Source organism: Anser brachyrhynchus (genome assembly GCF_964034855.1).
Source record: "Anser brachyrhynchus genome assembly, chromosome: 2".
In the NCBI taxonomy this organism is placed as follows: domain Eukaryota; kingdom Metazoa; phylum Chordata; class Aves; order Anseriformes; family Anatidae; genus Anser; species Anser brachyrhynchus.
In genome coordinates this window covers 69,184,647-69,205,991 of record NC_137695.1, presented here as the reverse complement: position 1 = coordinate 69,205,991, position 21,345 = coordinate 69,184,647, and the positions used below count along the sequence as shown (strand labels likewise).

General features: G+C 43.7%; 1 protein-coding gene across 4 annotated transcripts in view; it reads left to right on the top strand.

The window, feature by feature from the left end:
* The window catches only part of GCNT2 (glucosaminyl (N-acetyl) transferase 2 (I blood group)), a 22,361-nt gene extending 2,287 nt beyond the window's left edge, over positions 1-20,074 (top strand). Inside the window, exons 1-5 of one of the 4 annotated variants that reach the window (XM_080578879.1) lie at positions 2-70; positions 445-506; positions 4,698-5,850; positions 18,126-18,218; positions 19,060-20,074. In XM_080578879.1, coding sequence (XP_080435005.1) covers positions 4,929-5,850; positions 18,126-18,218; positions 19,060-19,250 — 1,206 coding nt within the window. In that variant the 5' untranslated portion in view covers positions 2-70; positions 445-506; positions 4,698-4,928 and the 3' untranslated portion in view covers positions 19,251-20,074. Of the gene's footprint in view, positions 71-101; positions 507-4,697; positions 7,276-11,590; positions 13,139-18,125; positions 18,219-19,059 lie in introns of those variants that run through there. The other 3 variants (XM_080578876.1, XM_080578877.1, XM_080578878.1) reach the window with 3 other exon arrangements.
* The last annotated feature ends 1,271 nt before the right edge of the window (positions 20,075-21,345 follow it).

Sequence of the window (21,345 nt, the reverse complement as noted above, 5' to 3'; positions counted from 1 at the left end):
CAAACACCACAACTACAATCATTAGGTCACCATCCCCTCACACAACAGCTGATGAGTTGTTTTCACACAGGTAAGTGTCCCTGTTGGAAATTAATTGGAAGAGTGAGCAGAGGAGTGCTCCGCTTTGGAGCAGTAGTATGTTCGAGTTGCAAAATGTGCTCTGCTGGAGACTAGAGAGCTTTACATATTCCTGCCTTCTTTATATTGAAAAGTCTTCCGTGAAATCAGACAAAAAGTGAAGTTATGACAATGTGAGAGGCTCTATGAGCACAGCAAGACAAAATCAGATGAGATGGAGTACTGTCTGGCCTTTGCCGTTTGTGCAGACAGATGTGCTCACTGATGGTGCATGATTAGATTACTTGATGATTCTACTGAACCATGTGAGCTGAGCGAGCATTTTCCTTGATGTGTCACTTTATCTCTCCTCCCACTTGCTGCAAGCGCTGCTGCGACGTGACAGTCCGGTGTCAGCCTGTGTGCCTGCCTGGGAGCTCCGTTTTCAGGTAGGTTTGTGTTTTTGTCTCTTTGGACAGCCAGTTTATTTCCAGCTGGCAGTGCAGCAATGCCAGGGACTGCTCTGAACAGGAAAAAATTGATGTCAGAGAAAAATAGAGAGGAAGAAACTTTAACTGCTCCTGTGCTAGACTCTGCTTTCTCCTTTCTCATGTTACACTGTGCATACATCCCTTCTAGCTCAGGTGGGGCACGTTATGCACGTGATAGAGAAGATCACTGCTGGGTAGGACTGTTCCAAGGAAAGAGTTTTGTGGAGACCATGCCCGTCGTGTGGCATCCAAGAGCAGCACGAGACTGAGACAGTTTCATCTTGGTGCAAGGACAGAGGGATGGGGGCTCCTTTATGTGGGCACAAAGCAGAAATCTGTGACCACCTGCACTTCTGAACCAGAAAAACCACACTGAGGAGAAATTGCTTGCTTGCTGAGGCCTTGTTGTGATTCTAGCAGTGCTGATTCAAACTGCCAGCTTTGCGTATGAGGGTCGTGAAAAGGAATGCCATGATACTGACAGATCTGTCCCAACAACAGAATATAAAGGTCTAAGTAATTGCTAATTGTTATAAATGACTGAGTCCCAAATAGGATTACAATCAAAGTTTACAATTTATTAAACGAATAGAGGCAAGCAAACAGCGCTGGGTGCGCCGGGAGTCTCTGCTCCACCAGGACACACACCTGTTACGTAAGGCGGCTGGTTTTTATGCTCCTAGGCTAGTGCATATTCATTACTACTTCTAGAAGAGGCAGGGTTATTATAATTGGTTTCCCGAATCCGAAGTCCTCCCAGGTGCGCCTGCTTATCAGTCTCTGTTAGTCTCTCGGGGGCCGCTCGGACAGGGAGGCTCATATTCTTCCTCCTTATCTAGTGGTCTCTTGGCCGGATGTCAGAAGTTACTGCACGTCCGTGCAGAGTCAGCAGTTTTTCTCTGAAGAAATCCCTTTGTTCTCTTCTCACCTAAACCCAGGCCTCAATGTTAACCCTTCAAATCCCTTAGTGGCACGAATTGCTGGACCATTCCTTACACTAATAGATGTGAGATACATGATCTTTGTCACTACTGACCAAGGCCAAATTGCAACTTAAAACCACAACGTGCAAAGCCCATGAATTTTGCTTTTTAATTTGCTAATAAATTAGTTGAAACCAATTACCTATATTGATCAAGGCCAGGAGCAGTTTACTGAGTGCTAACTATATGCCTAAGAAAATATCCTTCCTGACTGGGAAGGTCTGTTCCCATTCATCCCCAGGGAAGACATTTCAATTGCTAATCTTACTGGGGAGTGTGTTTCCACTGCGTGAGCTCTACCAAAACCTCCTCTAACGCGAAAATGAGAATTGCCACAATGAAGGTCCAGGGAGCAATAAAAAGGAGCTGTGCTGCAAGTCTCATTCAGCAACAGATTTAGTTCTACAAGCACAGACCTCTATTACACAGCCCCTGTTGAAGAGCATGTTAAATTTGATCTTTTATTTTACCCAGTAACTGGTTTTGTACCCAAAATGTGCACCAAGGTCCAGTACAACCAACATCAAGAGAAGCCATAGGTACCATGAGGTCTCCTGGCACCCTGTTGCTCCTTCACTGATTTTTGCCATAATACAGTTCAGATTTACATCTATATTTGGCTGCTCCTTGTGTATGAACTTTGCACCAAGACCTCAGAAAGAGATTTTCGATGTGGCTTTACACTCTGTTTGTTTCCTTGCTCTGTGCATGTGCGTGTGTATGTGTATGTGATTTCTGCCTATAATCCAAGGCATGGGTGTTATTTCATAGAAATCACCACAAGTTAGAACTAGTTAAAAACAAAACCAAAACCAACCCACCAAATGATCAAAAAAAATTTTAACAGCTTGGATTTCCACAGTAATTATTTGCATGCATGTTTTCAGAATTCTAAATAATAACTGTGCTGAAGCATCAATGCACCAGGATTAAGAAGTACCACCAAGCATGCAGCCTTCCTTCCCCTGAAGGCTAGTAGTACCAAAGGATTGTGGCTAGTCTGGTTTGCTGAAAGGGTGTTGCAGCAGTGTCTGTGCAAAAAAAAAAAAAAAAAAAAAGGCTTGCATTCCAGTCCTATGATGAGCAGATCTCTCTCATTTTCTGAATGTAGCTTATCTGTTTGCTATGGATCTATGGATCATACAAGTAAAGCAAACTTCAACAGCTAAGAGTAAACAGTCTCCTTGGACATATATTAATTTATATGTATATAAAGTTTTTAAGTCTTCCTAGCTGTCTAGCAGGTTACACAGTGCCTAAAATAGAGTTTTAGAGGCACCTGAGCAGTTTCAAAGTTATTCAAATGCCTTGGAGGACCTCAGCATTTAGTACTTTGGAAATATTACCTGTGTTCTCTGCCCCAAACCCAGACTTCCCCAAGGAAATCATGCTCCCGCAGGAAAATTGGCACCTGCCCCCAGTTTTCCTCCTCCCACATTTTCCTCATTCCAGATGGGCAGAGCTCTCATGTAAGACCGTGGTGCAGGGAAAGAAATGGTCCTGCAGTTGGCTGAGGGCAGCTGGTCCCAGTGGGAACACACTGAACTCAGTGATCCATGGAGCGCAGAGGGGAGCACAGAGGCTGCTGGCTTTATAATGACCTGAGTTCACAGCACTTTGTGTTACTGAGGTGTCTGGCAGGATTCACTCCTGGAAGCGATTCACTGTAACAATCCAATTAGGAGGTAGCAGTGGTTTGAGGTGTTGTGGGCAGGTCTGTGCACCCTTGGGACAGCATTCACCAGTCACTGAGCTGGGACCAGTGAACTGGTGTTTACCGCATATTCCTTTGCTGACTTCGACAATGGTCTCAGCTCAGTGTTTGCTCATCTCTTTGAATCCTCTTTTAACAAACTGTACCGTTGGGCTGTGGTGCCATTTTCCAGATGACTTCTTAGTGGTGTCTGGCAAGCCTCCTTTACTCCCCGGGACTTTGAACACCCCCGTTCCAGTCACTCTGCTCCACCAGAGCAGTCTTCCTGCCTCCAACCAAAGGCAGTGGCGTTGGTGAGGATGACTGCACTGGAAGACCAGCATGACCATGGCTACCCCAACCCATCCTTGCTGGCTCCCCAATGAGGTGTTGTTTTTGAAGAGACCGCTGCTTGCCATCACTGTGTAAGCTTGACTCCTGTGCCCTGCATCAGTACCTGCCTAGGGTTCGTTCTGGCCATGAGTCCTTACAAAGCAGCTTCAGTGCTCTTTTCAGAACAGCTTATGACTGTACCTGGTGGGGCTGAAGCTACCACCTTCAGTCTTCAATCTTTTATGAACTGAGTGTTTGGGGCCAGGATGGGAAGAAAGAGACTCAAAGGGCACCAAGAGGAATCTGCCTGTGCCTGAGGTAGCCTGTCTGCATGAGTTGAAAGGCAGGGGATGGCATTTCCACCTTTGCCTTGTAGCATGCTGGATTGCCTGATCAAAACATTTATTGGTGCAATCTCAGATCATCTGACATTGCCTCAACGTTATTTCATGTTGGATCAAGGTGGCATGAAGATGAAAATGCTTACATCCTCCAAACATGCTGTTTCATGGCAGCATATCCACATTAACAGACTCACAGTTGGAAAAGAAAGAATTACCAAGTATTCCACTTTAGACAGAGCCTTGCCAAAATCTCTCACTGCATGTGCATGATGTTGTACCTAATGCATGCATGGCTCTTAGAAACAAGAATGCCTTGTTACAAAGCATAAGGTTAACTTAAATAGTTTAACTAGTAGATTTTGTGAACCTGGTTCCTTCTGATGACTGTAAGCCAGGAGCCAATCACGACTCATCCACAACACTTAGCAGAAACAATTTTGCAGCTTTCAAATTTACAACAAGAAAATATTGTTGCAATATTGCTCTGATATAACTCTACACAAAGGCCAAAAACCTTCTTCTGCTTTTTATAAATGACTGTTGGTGGCCTTACAAGGCCAAAAAAAAGTTCCTATAAATAATAATAATAATAAAGGAATTATACAAGTGGTACATATGAGGTTTTTCTGTCACAGTATACACCTACGAAGTTTCATGGCACTGAAATTCCTGCAGGGGGAGTGGGGAGGGAGCAATTAAGAGGAAACCCACAAACTGTATTCAAAGACACTGAAGTATGTGTGGTGGATGTTCTTGTTAAGTTAGCAATTACACAACGTGTCTTTTTAATCTTTAGGGTGCTGTGAAGCAGCTTCCCTCTACAGTTTGTTCACTACTTATGTTCCTTCCACATAAAGAACGACTACAAAACTATATGAAAAGTAAGGACGTCAGCTGCATATTATGCATCAGCCTGACACAGGCAGTCTCTAGAAGGAAGCAAGCACAGCCAGCGAAATGAACTGTTTGGGATGTTTGATCTGACCTCCTTGTAATATTTCAAGTGAGACTCTTTTTCCAAGCAGCAATGAATACACTCAGATATTGCTTCTTTGCCATCTTGATTCTCAGTGTTTCCCTTCTATTTGTTTTCTATGCCATTAATTTCCATGTGCAAAAATCTCTAAGGAGGCCCAACTTCCCAGTGAGCTCAACTTTAGCAGAAGCCTGTAAAGCACTTATTGAAGATAAGGCACCCTTTCTGAAGGAAACTGCTTTAAAAACATCCTTCAGAAAATCCAACTGCACGGAGTACATCATACAGAACCACTACATCACCCGCACCCTGTCGTCCGAGGAGGCTGCCTTCCCCCTTGCCTACATCGTCACCCTGCATAAGGAGTTTGAGACCTTCGAGCGGCTCTTCAGGGCAGTCTACATGCCCCAAAACGTCTACTGCGTCCACGTGGACGGCAAGGCGCCGGCCACCTTGTGGCAGGCAGTGCGGCAGCTGGTGGGCTGCTTCCCCAATGCCTTCCTTGCCTCCCACACTGAGCGGGTGGTCTATGGCGGTGCATCCCGCCTGCGGGCCGACCTGCACTGCATGCGGGACCTGCTGGCCTCCGCCGTGCCCTGGCAGTACTTGCTGAACATCTGCGGGCAGGACTTCCCCTTGAAGACCAACCGGGAGATTGTCCGGCAGCTGAAGGGCTTCAGGGGGAAGAATGTCACCCCTGGGGTGCTGCCGCCACCCCACATCATCGCTCGCACCAAGTATGTGCACCGGGAGCAACTATACCCTTTCTTTTCTTTCATGCTGCGGACGTTTGTGCGCAAGGCTCCCCCACCACACAACCTGACCATCTACTTCGGCTCTGCGTACATTGCGGTCACCCGGCCCTTCGTGGAGTTCGTGCTGCGGGACCAGCGTGCAATTGACTTGCTGGTGTGGTCCCAGGACACCTACAGCCCCGACGAGCACTTCTGGGTGACGCTCAACAGGATCCCAGGTAAGGACACCTTCTTTTATTTATTTATTTATTTGTTTTCTGACGATGCACGCATGGGTGTGCACACACCATACACATCCACATACCTCAGACTGACTTTGGCAAAACTGAGATGAAAAATGTAATCAGATCATAATTTGTACAAAAGGATGAGCTATGAAATAAGCTTATTTGCCCTTCTTGGCCACTTAGATCACTGTTCTGTGTGGTGTGCATTACTTTCTTTGTATCTGACCAAAAGCCCAGAGGATCTAAGTTCCAATTAAAACCTTTGGAAATCTCGGCTGATTCAAGCCTTTTATTGGTAGAAATCAAGATGAAGAAAAGGCACGGAATAAAGAGTAAGCTATGTAATTGAAGGCTTTCTACAAGATATCCACATTTTGGGGGAGGATTTTGATTTTCCACAAATAGAAGCCAATTACTTTATCTATTACTCCAGAGCAAAAATCTGAGTTCAGCCTATAATTTTCCTCTAGTCTTCATGTGCCCTTCTGTGGGTACAAAGATACCAGCTCTCCCTTAACAGCTGCAAAAAGCAGGTACTCATAAGTACTGCCTAAATTCCGTCGTACAGGCTCAAGGATTGGTTAAGAGAAACAGAATTAGAACTAGTACTTTCACTTTTACCTTATGTATTTATAATTAGTTTTACCTTGCCTGAGGAAGGGTTGGAAAGTGCACAGGACTTCTCCCCCATGCATGCACACTGCTTTTAGAAACGCCAGGTAGGATTTTACTGCTCCTAACTTCCTAGAGTTTCATAGCAGCCCAAAGCAGGAACACCAGCAATGGAAGCAAGGATAGGTTTATTCTCCTGTCTTTTTCCTTTTCATCCTCTAACTTGTAGAGGATGAAAACAAGGAGCAGTTTCCACATGAGAAATGCTCCTTCCTCTTCCATGTTTTCTCTGCCATCACTAGAGTGACAAAAGTGGCCACGTAGCTTTGACAGAGGTACTCAAGGGCTGCTGTCACCCAGGATTTTGAAGCCTATCTCCTAAGTGTAGCAGGGGGTGTCAGACTGTCCTGAGCATATGTGAGTTGGATACAGTGCTTGATGTGACTCTTGAAGATAATAGCATCAGGCAGTGGTCCAGCTATTAGAACAAATAGTTGGAGGCTTTCACGCAGGAAGAGAGATCATCTGCAGACCAGTTTGGACACACACTGTATCATGAAAGAACTAAACAAAACAGGTAGTTGTAGTTTCAGACAGCCATGACAATCTCATTCAGATAAATAATACAAAAGACTGTTTGGTCCACATATCTTAAAATAGCACGCTTATTACCCACAGCCATGCAACAAAGACCAATACTTTCTTTTAGCCCGCCCCCCCCCCCCCTCCCCCCGAGGCTTTTGCCTTTCAATTCCCATCCAGTTGTTTTTCAAATAGCAGTCTTAACTTATTTTGGGTATTTATTCCAGGACACTTCTCTCCCACATGGTTCCTGTGTGACTGAAAACTCTTGAAAGTCATTTTTCGGATAAGGAAGAGAAGCATGGAGAAATTAAGGGAAAGTATTTGCGATGTGTTTAGGCTTGAAGTGACTAAATCACTTCCCCAGGGCTGCACAAGAAGCATGAAACACCGTAGTGTAGTTTAGTGGACTCATGCTGGCCACACCCCAGAGCAGCTGCATGGCCACTGGGCCACCTTCCCCTCTGTCATGTAGAGCAGAAGGCAGATCCTGGTTGCCAAAAGAGAGGTGTACATCCACACTTAATGCTACTGAATCCTTCAATTCAACCACGATGAATCCTGTTCCAAGCCAAAATCCCGTCCCTACTTTCATGCCATATGGTGCAGAACAACAGAGCCTGGTGGCTTTGTCTCTTCTGCACCAGTGCCATTAAGAAATGGCTAAGGGAGAGAGGGCGCAAGGCTCTAAAAGCTCATTGCCACCAAAAGAAGAAATTTCCTCCTGCCTCCTGCTCATCCTTTCCTCCTCCCTTCTGTGCCAGGAGTGTTGCCAGTTCAATTAATTAGCCCTGAAGTAAAACAATGTACTTTTTCTGAGTGGGTGAGTTGAACTGACTCTGTGAAGAATCCAGCCAGCACTGAAGTCAGCACAAAGAAAAGCAGGGGGAACACGCAGATGTGAGTAAGAAAGAGAGGGAAATCGGAAGGAGGAAGGGAAGCCAGACCTTCCTCTTTCAGTGACAGTGAATCATTAGCCTGGCTCAAGCTACCTTCTACAATGCCACCTGTGCATGTGTTATGGGATTCCGTGTGCCCCCTCACACACAGCACAACTCTGTTCCTTCACTTGTCTTCAGCTTTATGTGGGAGTACATACATGCAAAATATATGAAGTTAAAGATCAGTTGCTCCTGAAAGAAAAGTGCCTGATATGGATGCCTTTGCTCCTAGCTCCTCTCTTGAAACAGGCAGGCTGGTAGCTGAGGAACAGCTGAGAGAACTGGGGTTGTTTAGTCTGGAGAAGAGGAGGCTCAGGGGACGCCTTATTGCTCTCTACAACTACCTGAAAGAAGTTGTGGAGAGATGGGGGTTGGCCTCTTCTCACAGATAACTAGCAATAGGACTAGAGGGAATGGCTTCAAGTTGTGCCAGGGGAGGTTTAGGTTGGAAATTAGGAGACATTTCTTCTCAGAAAGAGTAGTCAGGCACTGGAATGGGTTGCCCAGGGAAGTGGTGGAGCCACTGTCCCTGGGGGTGTTCAAGAAAAGGTTGGACGTAGTGCTTAGGGACATGGTTTAGTGGGTGACAGTGGTGGTAGGGGGATGTTTGGACCAGATGATCTTGAAGGTCTTTTCCAACCTTAATGATTCAATGATTCTATGACTATAATTCTGTGATTCTGACCTGGAGGTCCCGCTACTGGGACCTCCCTTGGTCATGCACATGCATCCACACAGCTGATGGTCACTTGGTGTAAGGGAATCTGGGGGTTTGCAGGGAAAGTGCCAGGGCAGAATTGCTTTTATTCCTGGTTCTGCAAGAAGTCTGCAGCTGTGGATTATGTGTCCCAGACGGGAAGAAATAAAGATTGGAGCACCATGTCACTTCTGCTGATGCGCCAGCCTGGGAAGAACACTGGTTACACAGCATACCATCACTGCCTGCTGCAAAATGTGACAAATTTTTGGGTTAGTGTAAACACAAGGTAGTTAGTTGATCAACAGAAGGTGTGGCCCACAGTGTCCTGTCTTGCACACCCAGACCACCCTTGATCTGAATGGTCAGATCACTGAACCTCCAGGCAGCTTTCCTTCGGGAACAGGCAGCTGGGGACATCAGCAACCTCAACCTGCTATCTTTGGGTGAGGTCCTTTCTCCTGTTACTGCTAATTAAACATAGAAATAGGGAAGCCATGGAAGATGACTCTGTGCTTGCTTTTTCAAGTATCCATCCAGCTGTGTGCCTACCACAGTGGTTTTTTTTTTTGTTTTGTTTTTTTTTTTTTTTGATACAATTGCATATTGTGTCTATCTAAGTGGAAAGAACCAGTCTCATCTCAACTTTCTCTGAACAGGATAAAGGTTGCTAACTTATTCATTCGTTTCATCAATGGCTGAGAAAGAACGAAAAGGGTGGATAGTTTTGTTAGCAAGTGGTGTCTTAAATCACACCCAAACTTCAAAAGTATATCTGCACCATCCTGATGGTCCTCAGCTGGGATTTAAATAGTAGACAGAAAAATAAGAAGGCCAGTTGGCATACAGTATGCCTCAGGGAATGGCAGGCATGTGGGAGGCAGTGCTGTGAGTCAAGCTAAGTGCACTCTCAAGGCAGACAGGAGTTCTTTTTGTACAAGCAAACGGACACATAAAAAATTTAAAAATTAGGAATTGCCTAATGTGATTGATTAATCTGCTATCAGTGATACCCTGAATTTTCTGGTATTCTTCTCTCACAACCACAACCAAAGGAAGTGAATGAGATTTTCCTTGAGAGCTATCAGCTCTTATTTGGCTCTGAAACTATTGCCTCAAATAAACTGCAGTGAAATTTTAACAAACAGACCTGCTCCCCCCAGCAATTTAGGCTGCACGAAGGTTCTTGCTACAGCAACTAAATAATTTAAAACTACTTTGGTACCTCTCTGTAGTTTCTAGACAGACTGTTAGAATGACCTTCTCAGCAATGCATGCACGATACTAACATTCACCATTTTGGTTGGCTTTTGTCTGCCACAATTGTTCATTTTCCTTAAGTTAGTGCCCACCCTTCAAATGACAGGTAGACAGAGAGGCAGATGCTTTTTAGTATGATTCCAGACAGCAATGCTAGTTGAATAAGCAATATTCTAGAAGGAAGTATTTTGTAACTATGTCTGCAGCATTACTTATATAACTAATACTTGTTCTCTTGTTCCTATTCCACATTATTTTAATGAGACTTCCTGATCGAGCAAGAATTTCTTGTAGTAATAAGGTATAAAAAAGCCAGGGAATCTTCTGCGATTGTTATTGAGTCTTATGTCCACAAAGCTGTTGCAATCTCATAATTAAAACCTTTCTCTTTTGCCAAGCCTACTTAGGGCAAGGTGTTGCAACACAGTGGCAGCAATCACAAACACATCTACTTTATGGTAGAATTTCCAGAAAAATTACTCTTGTCCTCTATTCACCATTCAGATACCAAAGTTCATCTGAAAAGATGTGAATTAAAATATGGTTTAGTCTTTATGCAATCTGCAGTCATTGGAACTTAAGTACTGCTTTCAATTTGATCAATTTGATTTTGCTGCTATTGAAGCCAAATGTTGCTTCACAACCAGTTGTTTGTTTTGCACTAAAGCACTACATAGTGATGACAGGATAAGGAAGGATATGCCTTCAGCAAGGCTTTCTGAAAAGGCACAGCTAATAAATGGACTTGCACTCCTTTGCTTGACTCTCCAGTATCTTTGTATCTATCACACATTGGCATAATGGGCTTCAAACAGCATAACTCCTTGAAGAGCAGGATCAGATGACAGCATCTTATGAAAGCATTTATTTTTTCTTTGAATTTTACCATCAGGTAATATCTGTCAAAATTATTGCATGTAACTAAGCAAACTTCAGTCCATCTGCAGTAACAGAGCCTCTTTTTGAATATAGTGTTCCCGTGAGACATTGAGCTGCTTACAACCCTTTGTTTTCATTAGGAAGGCACAGTCAGGCCTCCTGAACCCGTCCCTTGCTTTCATCTACACGCAAACTCATCTGACCGCACTGAAAGCTGTGTTACACATGTTGAGAGAAAAGCCCTGTCACCAGAAGCCTGTCTGGGCAGCCGAGGTGGAAGTCAGCAGAGCCATGCCTGACAGGGTGCTGGCAAAGCGGGCAAGTCCTGAGCAGCCCTGTGGAGATCAACCAGCTCCTCTGAGTCAAAACCACGACCCTGCTGAAGATGCTCACACTAGTTTATGGGTGAATAAAAAGCTCAGAAAAACCTCCTTCAAAACATATTGTCAAATGAAGCTGGTTACTAGAACTGAGACAATTTCCTTATTATCCATCAGATTAATCAAAATAAGAGGTGCAGTTTAGTTCTCTTACCATTGTCAACAGCCTAACTGGTCAAGTAGAGAGCGTGCATTACCTTAATTCAAACCACTGTCTTGAAAGAAGCAGTTTTAAACAAGCTCCCCCTCTCGAGTTCTATTTCCTTCTCTACCGGTTCAGAGGTCTGCTTTAAAGCTTGTCAATCTTGTGTTTATTTTAGTTAACTCCCTCCCCTGCCACACACACTGCTTTTACATCCATATCCCCCACTGAAATGGACATTTATGGCGACAAGATACAAAACTGAGCATTTGTACGTTTTTAAGGGGAGGTGGTGTTTTTTTTTTCCTGTTATTTCAATCTGATCTTGCAAGAAGAGCTTTTCTTGCAATATATTTTTTTCCTTTTCTTCTTTAAAAGAAGAGCTTTTCTTTTAAAGACCCCCCAGTACCTTTACCAGTCACCTCCCTGAAGGACAGCTGGGACAGCTTGTCCTGAAGGACAAGCCAGACAACAACCAAACCAGGATTTCAGCGCAAATCCTTCCTGAGTGTCACCTCAAGAGCCCAGCAACCATTTCCATTTGGAGGTGACCACTTCTATCCTACCCATGGCTGCTTGGTCTCCCTCGCTCCTCCTGGCACTGGCTTGGACTTCTCCCTAGGGCACTTCTGTAAAATGACAGAGGCTGGAAAAAGGCAACAAAAGAAAACCAAACCCAAGCCCAAAGAGAGAACACCCTCCCTCCCTGTCCCCCCGCTCCAAACCAATCTAATCCACAGTTCCAGAACCTGGAGAGCACTAAGATGGATGGATCTCCAACCCCGTGAAAAGCAGCCAGTAACAGCACTACCAGCGCTGTCCCTCTGGCCCAGCATGGCCATGAGGCAGCGGCAGGCGGTGGCAGTGCTGGTGACCATGGTGCTGCTGGGTGCTGCCATGCTGCTGGGCCGTGGTGCGTGGCGGATGGCAGGGCCAGGCCATGGCAGGTGGCGGATAGCAGGGCCAGGCGGTGGCTCAGCTGAGGGCATGGTGCTGGAGCGGGTGTGTGGGGCATTGCTGGCTGGGCAGGCCCCTGGCATGCAGGGTGGTGGGCTGCGGCCTGTGGCCAGGGGCTCGTCCTGCACCACATATGTGTCCCACAGCCGGTATATCACCCGTGCCCTGTCCTCTGAGGAGGCTGCCTTCCCCCTTGCCTACATCATCACCCTGCATAAGGAGTTTGAGACCTTCGAGCGGCTCTTCAGGGCAGTCTACATGCCCCAAAACGTCTACTGCGTCCACGTGGACGGCAAGGCGCCGGCCACCTTGTGGCAGGCAGTGCGGCAGCTGGTGGGCTGCTTCCCCAATGCCTTCCTTGCCTCCCGCACTGAGCGGGTGGTCTATGGCGGCGCATCCCGCCTGCGGGCCGACCTGCACTGCATGCGGGACCTGCTGGCCTCCGCCGTGCCCTGGCGGTACTTGCTGAACATCTGCGGGCAGGACTTCCCCTTGAAGACCAACCGGGAGATTGTCCGGCAGCTGAAGGGCTTCAGGGGGAAGAATGTCACCCCTGGGGTGCTGCCGCCACCCCATGTCACTGCACGGACGCAATTCATGCACCGGGAGTGGGAAGGAAGCAACATTTCGGGGCTGGTCACCCCCCAGGTGCGCAAGGCTCCCCCACCACACAATCTGACCATCTACTTCGGCTCTGCGTACATTGCGGTCACCCGGCCCTTCGTGGAGTTCGTGCTGAGGGACCAGCGTGCCATTGACTTGCTGGTGTGGTCCCAGGACACCTACAGCCCCGACGAGCACTTCTGGGTGACGCTCAACAGGATCCCAGGTAGGCTTTGAGGGCCCTGTCCTGGCATCCAGCACTTTGGGACAGGCGAGGAGAAGGCTCTGGTACTAATTATTGCTAAAATGGTACAGTAGGAATAACTGGCCATGGCATGGTGTCGGCTGATTGTGGTGGTCACAATGGGTCTCACCTCCATGGCGTTAACCCTAATGGAGTTTGACCACCTATGCATATCTCACTTCAAGACCAACATATTTCACAAACGTAAATATCTGGTCCTAAAGTCCAGCCAAAGTTATCACTGATTTCAAAAGGTCTCTCCGAATAATAGTCCCTCTCTACCCCAAGGGTGCACTATTTGGGGCAGATTTAGCAAGTGTGTCCTAACCCAGCCTCATGTGCCAGGTGAGGGCATGGAATTTTTTTCTGTGTACCAGCTTACAAAGTGCAGGAAAAAATCTTAGATCAGTTGGTGGTATTGATGTGTAAGCTCATCCCCTTCCCTAAACAGCTACAAATGAGGAAGCACACAGTACTGCTTCAGAAGACCAGAGAGGACTAGCTGCTTGTCAGCTTGGCTTAAACTGATGCGTTGGTTTGGTTCTGGAACTACAGGTACAGGGCTTGGAAGTTCAGAGCAAATTGGGCAGCCATTTATGCTGTAGCATTTCCATCTGAATGTCAGTTTATGCGTGTGTTGCAGAAATGTAAGTACAGTGGCTCATTTTATGTACGGTATGTATACCTTTCTTGATAATACCTGGTAGTGATGCAAGAAGGAAATGGAGTTGCCTCTGTCTTAGTGCCAACTCATGCAAATCAACTCTCATTGTATTTCAATGGTAAAAAGAAAAAAAAAAAAAAAAAAGAAGGAAAAAGGAAGAGCTTAGCTGAGAAACATGTTGTGTTGTGTCCTGTGGATGAGGTCCATGTTCTGAACCAAAGCGTATTTTTGCTGCCTCCAAACCTCTGTCTGAAAGGGAAGGGTGCTCAGCACAGTGTTGTGCCCACAGGAGGTGCTGCTCAGGGAAGGAGTGTGCTTTGCTTCCCAAGTAGTGGTTTACAGCCACCAGAAATGCACAGGTCAGGTATGAAGACAACCATGACTGACTGGAAAGACAGGCCAGCCCTCTGATGCCTTTAATTTCATTTCTTCCCTTAGCGTGTACTTGAAATTCACTTCCTTTGCTGTGGGCACCTTCAAGTTCCTGAAAAATAAACTTTCGCAATACATGGGGGATTTGAGCTGCGTGACTCTGTTGGGTAGAGCAGAAACATCGCACTTCCACCTTCCCCCTTACTTTCCCTCCAGCAACCAAGTACAAATGAAAGGTGGACAGGAAAATGTGGAGATACTGATCATGCTTCCCCACCTGTGCTAAATGGGAAGGAGCAGGGAATATGTTCGTCCCTGTTGTAGTTTACAGGGCAGCCTTCAGTTCTGCTGCCTGTGTTTTAGGGACAAAACTCCTTTTAGCCCCATGGAGGGGGAGATAAGAGCTGAACAAAAGTAGAGGTTAGCAACTCACACCTGAGTTTATATTCATACTTACCATCAGCATAACTTTTCAGACAAAGTATTTATCAAAAGAGGTCCCAAGAACAGTTTCTGAATAGGAAATCAATTGATAAGGACCAAACAAATATATAATGGAGAATGTGGTAATTCCATTTTTTTGTAGTTCTGAACTACTTTATTCCTTACTCTTCAATTAACTTACAAAAATGCCTAGTTTACTTAATTTGAGAGCTAGTGAATAATGTTAAGTCAGTAATTTTTTATTCCTAGAAGGCAGTGCTCCCATTGTTTTTGTGGATGTCCCGAGGCCTTTCCTGTTTTGTCAGTCATCTTTTTCCTTTCCCACAGTGTCAGCATTTTCCAAGATTTTCCTCACACCACATTTACTGCCAGCTCTTGTGAACAGGTTTTTAATTTGGAGCAATAACATATATCCCAGGCCATTTGAGGTGCATATAGTCTGTCATCACTGCCTCTTTTTTTCTTTTATAAAGTGTTATCTTTAGTTGGATGCTTTCTGCAAAGGAGTAACATTTTCAGAATTTTCCCCAGGACAAAATCATGCTTTTTGGCATGTTGTTTTGTTTGATAAAAGCCTAATATACGGGGGGGGGGGGGGGGGGGGGGGGTGCACAATAAGGTTGTGAAGTTCCAGTTATTGCTGCCAGGTATCTCTATAGCAAACTGCTGCAGGGGTTCTGCTGGCAGATCAAGCAGTCTTTTTGCATCTGACATAAAAGTCACAACTCAATATTTGCAAACAACCATTCTTAGTTACAAGGAACATTCTGTCTTTAAATACACCAAACCAAGCAAGCAATCTGAAATTAAAAACAAAGCCAAAAAACTGCTTAACCTTCCTCCCATCAAATTTCCCCCAAACAAACCAAAATACCCACCCCCCTGCCTTTGATATTACACAGTGCCTTTAGGATCTCTTTTGGCCTTTGCTGTGCTTCTCTTCAAGCTCACAAGCAAAGTAGTTGTTAGGTTAGAGTAACTGTGAAGATACTGTGATTACTCCCATCCAGGAAGGGAACAGAAGACAAGCAAATAAACAAACAAACAAAACAGAATAGTAGCAAAATCTTCCTTTGCTTTCAGCTTTAAATTTCCGAAAACACCAAAGTTGAGGTGATGACACTATTTCAGTGACCATTTCAGCACTGCTGATGACTTCTGTGTGTTCTGCAAGCACTAGCTGAAGTTCTGCTTTACAGAACTGCTATCAAATAACCCCTTTTAGGAGTGTAGTTAAACAGCAAAATAAATAGTTTATATTAATACACATTTTAAATGACATTATGGAAATCAGAAAGTGGGCTAATTGTTCTTAAAGAAAGAGGTCAGAAGTGGGGATTAAAATGTCTGTTTTATTTTACTTAAATCATACTGGGCACAGGTCCTGCAACTCCAAACCAACATTATTCTGCATTTTATTCAAGCTCTAAAAATCTTACTGTAAATCAAGGAAAATTGCTGTGTTTTCAGTATTGAGAGTCTGTACAAATGATGGATAATAATGCAAAAATTATGAGGATGTTTCAATAAAAAGCTGCATGGTTCCCTCCCTGCCGCTCAGATAGTTGTTTCTTTTGAAAAGCAAACAAGAGGACAAAGGAATAAAAGACTTTAAATATCCCTATTAAAAATCTGGAAGAAAAACACTTGAATATGTTTAGCTGTTCAAGTAGTTTAACTTGCTTTAGTTACAGTTTGACTATGACCAGGGGTTATTAGTTAATAACATTATTAATGTCATTGCCATCTGTGACGGGGGGACTCTCAGAAGAGGGGGCTGCAGCTTCCTGCTGCCTGCCACTGCCACCCCAGTCACACCCTGTCGCTTCTGATGCAGCTGTTAAAAAGATTGAGTTGCAGGTACTCCACGGTGGTAAATTAATGCTTGCATGTGAGCAAGTTAGTCCTTTCCTCTGCTTGTAGCTTTATGAGGAGAAAGCAGAAATAATGTCTGCATTTTTGTACCTGCATGTGTTTGGCTCTCTAAACATTGCCTGTTCTGCCATACAATAACTCAGGCACAACACTATGGTAACTACTTGCTGGGCTGGAAAGAACAAAATATGTTGAGTTTTTTTTTCCAAGCAGGCAAATAAATTATAGACAAATGTTTGTGCTACAGTGAGAAGTTGGTGCTTTTCCAGCTTTTCTTAGTGTGCATGGGGTGGCAGTTACAGTCTGTATCATTGCTTAGCTCTCAAGCAACAAATTAGCCAGTAAGAAAGATAAAATTTACGGAAAGGGATGAGTTCATAGAAAGCTTTTATGATTTTACATAACATGCCTTTGCTTTTTTCTACTGTATTTTGAAGACTATGTTAAGAAGGGCTTCAATAAACATCTTTCACTGTACTGAGCACACCATAGAATCATAGAATATCCCGAGTTGGAAGGGACCCACAAGGATCATCGAGCCCAACTCCTGGCACCACACAGGTCAACCCAAAAATTCAGACCATGTGACTAAGTGCACAGTCCAAACGCTTCTTAAACTCCGACAGGCTTGGTGCAGTGACTACTTCCCTGGGGAGACCGTTCCAGTGTGCAACAACCCTCTCAGTGAAGAACCTCTTCCTGATGTCTAGCCTGAACCTCTCCTGCCGCAGCTTGACACCATTCCCACGGGTCCTATCATTGATCACTAATAGCCATACAGATCAGGCACAGAGGGTTTCCTAGCTGTACCTACCTGGTCAGCTCCTACCTTCAAAGCCAAAGGCCTCATCTCATGGCAATGGGTCTTTGTTGCTGCCTAGAGTTGAAAATACTGAAGTTCTCTTGACTTAAGCAGCTGCCAACACATTGCATATATATTGCTTGTTCACTCTTCATCAAATACCAAACAGTGAGTGCTCAGCATTATCCCCTTAAGTACTTAAAATGGATGTTATAGCAGGTGTTCATCATTTACCAGTTTATGTTTAGATAGGTCCTCTGATATGTCTAGACTTTCACATACTATTGTGTAATTTCATCAGCTATGTAGTTCAGTTTCAAGAACTCCATCCACTGATATCACTCTTGAACTTGTTCTGGTGGTCTCTTTTCCTTTCTCTTTTCTCAAATAAATAAATAAATAAATATTAAAAAAGAGAGAGAGAGAGAGAGAGGGAGAATGTAAGAAAAAAGAAAGTATTTAACACTACAGAAGATGTGATGTGTCAGTGGCCTGGTGTGCAAATAGCACTGGGAGGGCCATACTGGTTATGAAGGTGATGTGAATGCAGTATCATACATGCAGTATCATACTGAGACTTTGTTTTTCAGGTAAAATTATTTAGGTCTCTTGGGCTGTCAACTTGTTCACAGCATGAAAGCTGCTTTCAGTGAAAAAGCTTTACAACAAAGTTAGCATCCAGGCATTGGTTGACACGTACTACAGAGTATTTTATTCTAGTTTTGTGAGGAGCGTCCTAGCAAACAGACAGAAAACTGAGCATATAGCTGTTAAAAGGACTAATTATTTTATTTTCTGTTACCTAATTGCAGGTGTCCCAGGCTCCATGCCCAATGCGTCATGGGAAGGAGACCTGAAAGCGGTGAAGTGGATTGATATGGAAGAGAGTCATGGAGGTTGTCATGGTAATGTATACATTTTTCATCCTTTATTCTTCCTGTTCATCTAGTGAAAAACACTTGACTATTTTTCCTGTAGTCCTATGGCCTCTAACTGTAACATGAGTCAGTCTTCAGGTGGCAGATAAGGTATTAAAAAGGAGTCAGCTGTTCCATAGTCCTTAGGCAGCGAATGATAATAGCTACTTAAGACAAGCAGTGAGAAAGCTGGAACAGTTTTCATGACATGACCTTAACAAGATATAACCTCACACTTAATTTTTTGCTTACTGTTTTGTACTTCTGACATAGAAAAGTGGGAGAAAAAAAGAACAAAAATTTTATTTCAAGAATTTTTGATCCATCTCATATAGTTTTTTGTGCTGAGGAGAAAAATTTTGAGAATTTCAGTCAGCTTAAATTGCATCAGTTTCACATCAGCATGAATACATTGAAATAAGTGACACTGGACCAGTGTCAACCAGAATTATTTAGTTGAAAATCTTGTATAAGTAAAAGTGTAAGTTCCTCTTCACTGACAGAAGGAAATTCCCCTCTTTGCTATGTGTCAGTCTCATCGTAGAAAGTCTCAACTAATAACACTTCTTTTCTGATCTATCTCCTTATTCAGGAATTTTACTTATTGTTTATTTTCAAGTAACTTTCTTCATTTCATTCTGTTGTTCACACTTATTCATATTTAGAAGGTATTTTAGCATGTTTGTTGTGTAGGAGATTATTGATAGTGGCTTTGCAGATAAAAGTTATCAAAAGAAAGTTTTGGCTCCTTGAGTGTGCCTGTGGATATAAACCTGGGTTCTGACATTTCTTTTTTTGTTTGTTTTGTTTTGTTTTTATTTTTTGGCAGGCCATTATGTCAGAGGCATTTGTGTGTATGGAACAGGTGACCTCAAATGGCTTTTTAACTCCACCTGTATGTTTGCAAATAAGTTTGAGCTCAGGACATACCCACTGACTGTGGAGTGCTTGGAGCTGAGACATCGAAAGAGATCCTTGTCCCAGAGTGAGGTTCAGGTGGAACCAAATTGGTATTTCTAGCTAGCAAAAAAAAAAATAAATCAGGCTACATCAATGAAAGTGATCAGGAGAATAGCAGCAAAAATCTAATTTCTGCTGTGCTGGTAACACAAATTCATCCACCAGGTTTCTTTAGGATGCATGGTAGACACAGCTCAGCTCAGCTTGTCTCGCTCAGTCTGCAGATCTAACCTTTGACTTAACACCCTGAGGCCAAAGCATGAGAGATCCAAAAGGAAGCACTAAGGCACAGATCCTCTTGCAGCTGCCCTGTCTGCATTTTTGCCATTTTTAATGGGCTTTTTTCCAGCCACAACTTTTGTCTTGCTACAGTGACATTGCTACCTGTTTCTATAAAATGTATAGAGAATCATGCACCCTCGGGATTTCTCGGGATTTCTCGTACCTCAGTAAAAAACAGGAATACAGTTGGTGGCCATACATATAGATGCTGTTTTGTGAAAGACAAACTCTAGTGCATAGAACCATCAGGAAATGGAATAAAGGAATACTGGAAATGGAATAAAGATGCTGCACTACCCAGATCTTACCTGTTCTTTAAATATCTATTGGGACAAATTTTGTGAAAAGAAAACAGCATCTTTTGCTAGGTTAATGAATATGGCTAGAAAAATTTGATAGGCTTTCAGGTGCAGAAGCCCTTCTTCATGTCTGAAAAACAAGGGCTTACATATTTGTTTTGCAAGGCCTACCAATAGAGCTGGAAAACCTAAACTAAACTAAACTAAACTAAACAAAACAAAACAAACCAAAATAAAATAAAATAAAATAAAATAAAATAAAATAAAATAAAATAAAATAAAATAAAATAAAATAAAATAAAAAAGCCTCTATACACAGATTTTGGCCCACCTGTGTCCTTAAATCATCCCATGTAGGACACAAAGTGGGGAAGACAGTGGCGAGACACATATTTTCAGGACTGGAAGAGGGTAACTGTGCTTTGGCAATAACTCAGTAATTCTGTGTCATGTTTTGATGTAGCTTGAGTATTCTTCCCAAGTTTACTTCCTTTGATCTTAAACTAGTGGCTAATACACATACTTAACATCAGGGTTCACTTCATCCGAGCCCTATTTTTATTCCCCAATAACAGCCACTAGAGGGAGGCAACGAAATATCTGAGCTGATGTTCCTTTCCAAGTCTACCTAACTCTCTTACACACACAGTTTCAACAGACTAGGCATGCTGTAGAGAAAATCTGCACTCAGGAATATTTTAGTATGGCCAACAGAAGGCAAAAGTTACAGGTATCAGTCATTGTGTCCTAAAAAAACAAAGCAGGGAAGCAAAACTATGAATGCTTCTTCCTGTAGTGATGACTGGTGGTGTTTATGTGGTATTTTAGCAGCGCTGTTGAATGACCCAAGTCAGCAGCACTGGGGCAGTACAAATTGGGAGTGAATGTGTGGCTCTCCTGAACAAGCGAAGGTGGCTCAAAGAGTAGATCTTGAATAGCAGCAGTTTAACAACCAACTGTATTAAACCATTGCTAATTTCAGTTTTAACAAACTGGATTGCAAACTGCAGCAGTTCAGAAATGACAACACATCATATTCAGATGTCCCAAAGCATGGTTGGTAACCCCCAGGCATGGGCCTGAAGGGGCTGGATCTGCTTCAGTCAGCTTGTTCTGTGTTTATAGCTGTCAACACATAATAATGCAGATTTCTGCAGAAAGGCATCAAGAGTTTATCTCCACAGCAGCATTTTGGTGGAAATGCTACTTGCTTTCTTGTGGAGGGAACTTGCTACTGCAGTGGCAGCTGAAGAGACAAATATTTTAAAGAAAGAGTTTTAAGGTGCCCAACTAAGAGTTCTGGAGCCAAAATCCCCCCCCACACACACATTGTTCTGTCAAGCTGAATATCCCCAAATTGAAATGTTCAAAATAAAAGACAATTTCACAGTTTAATGTGACTATTTAAAATAGCGCAGAGTACAAACAAGGTTACATTTTGGTTACATTTCATCGTTCAGACTCAAGAAAATACAGGCAAATGGCAAAATATCTCCCAGTAGCAGAAGCAATAAGTTTGGCAGTTTGAAACCACAGATATCAAAGGGTATTGTACTCCAAGCCTGAGCAAATAT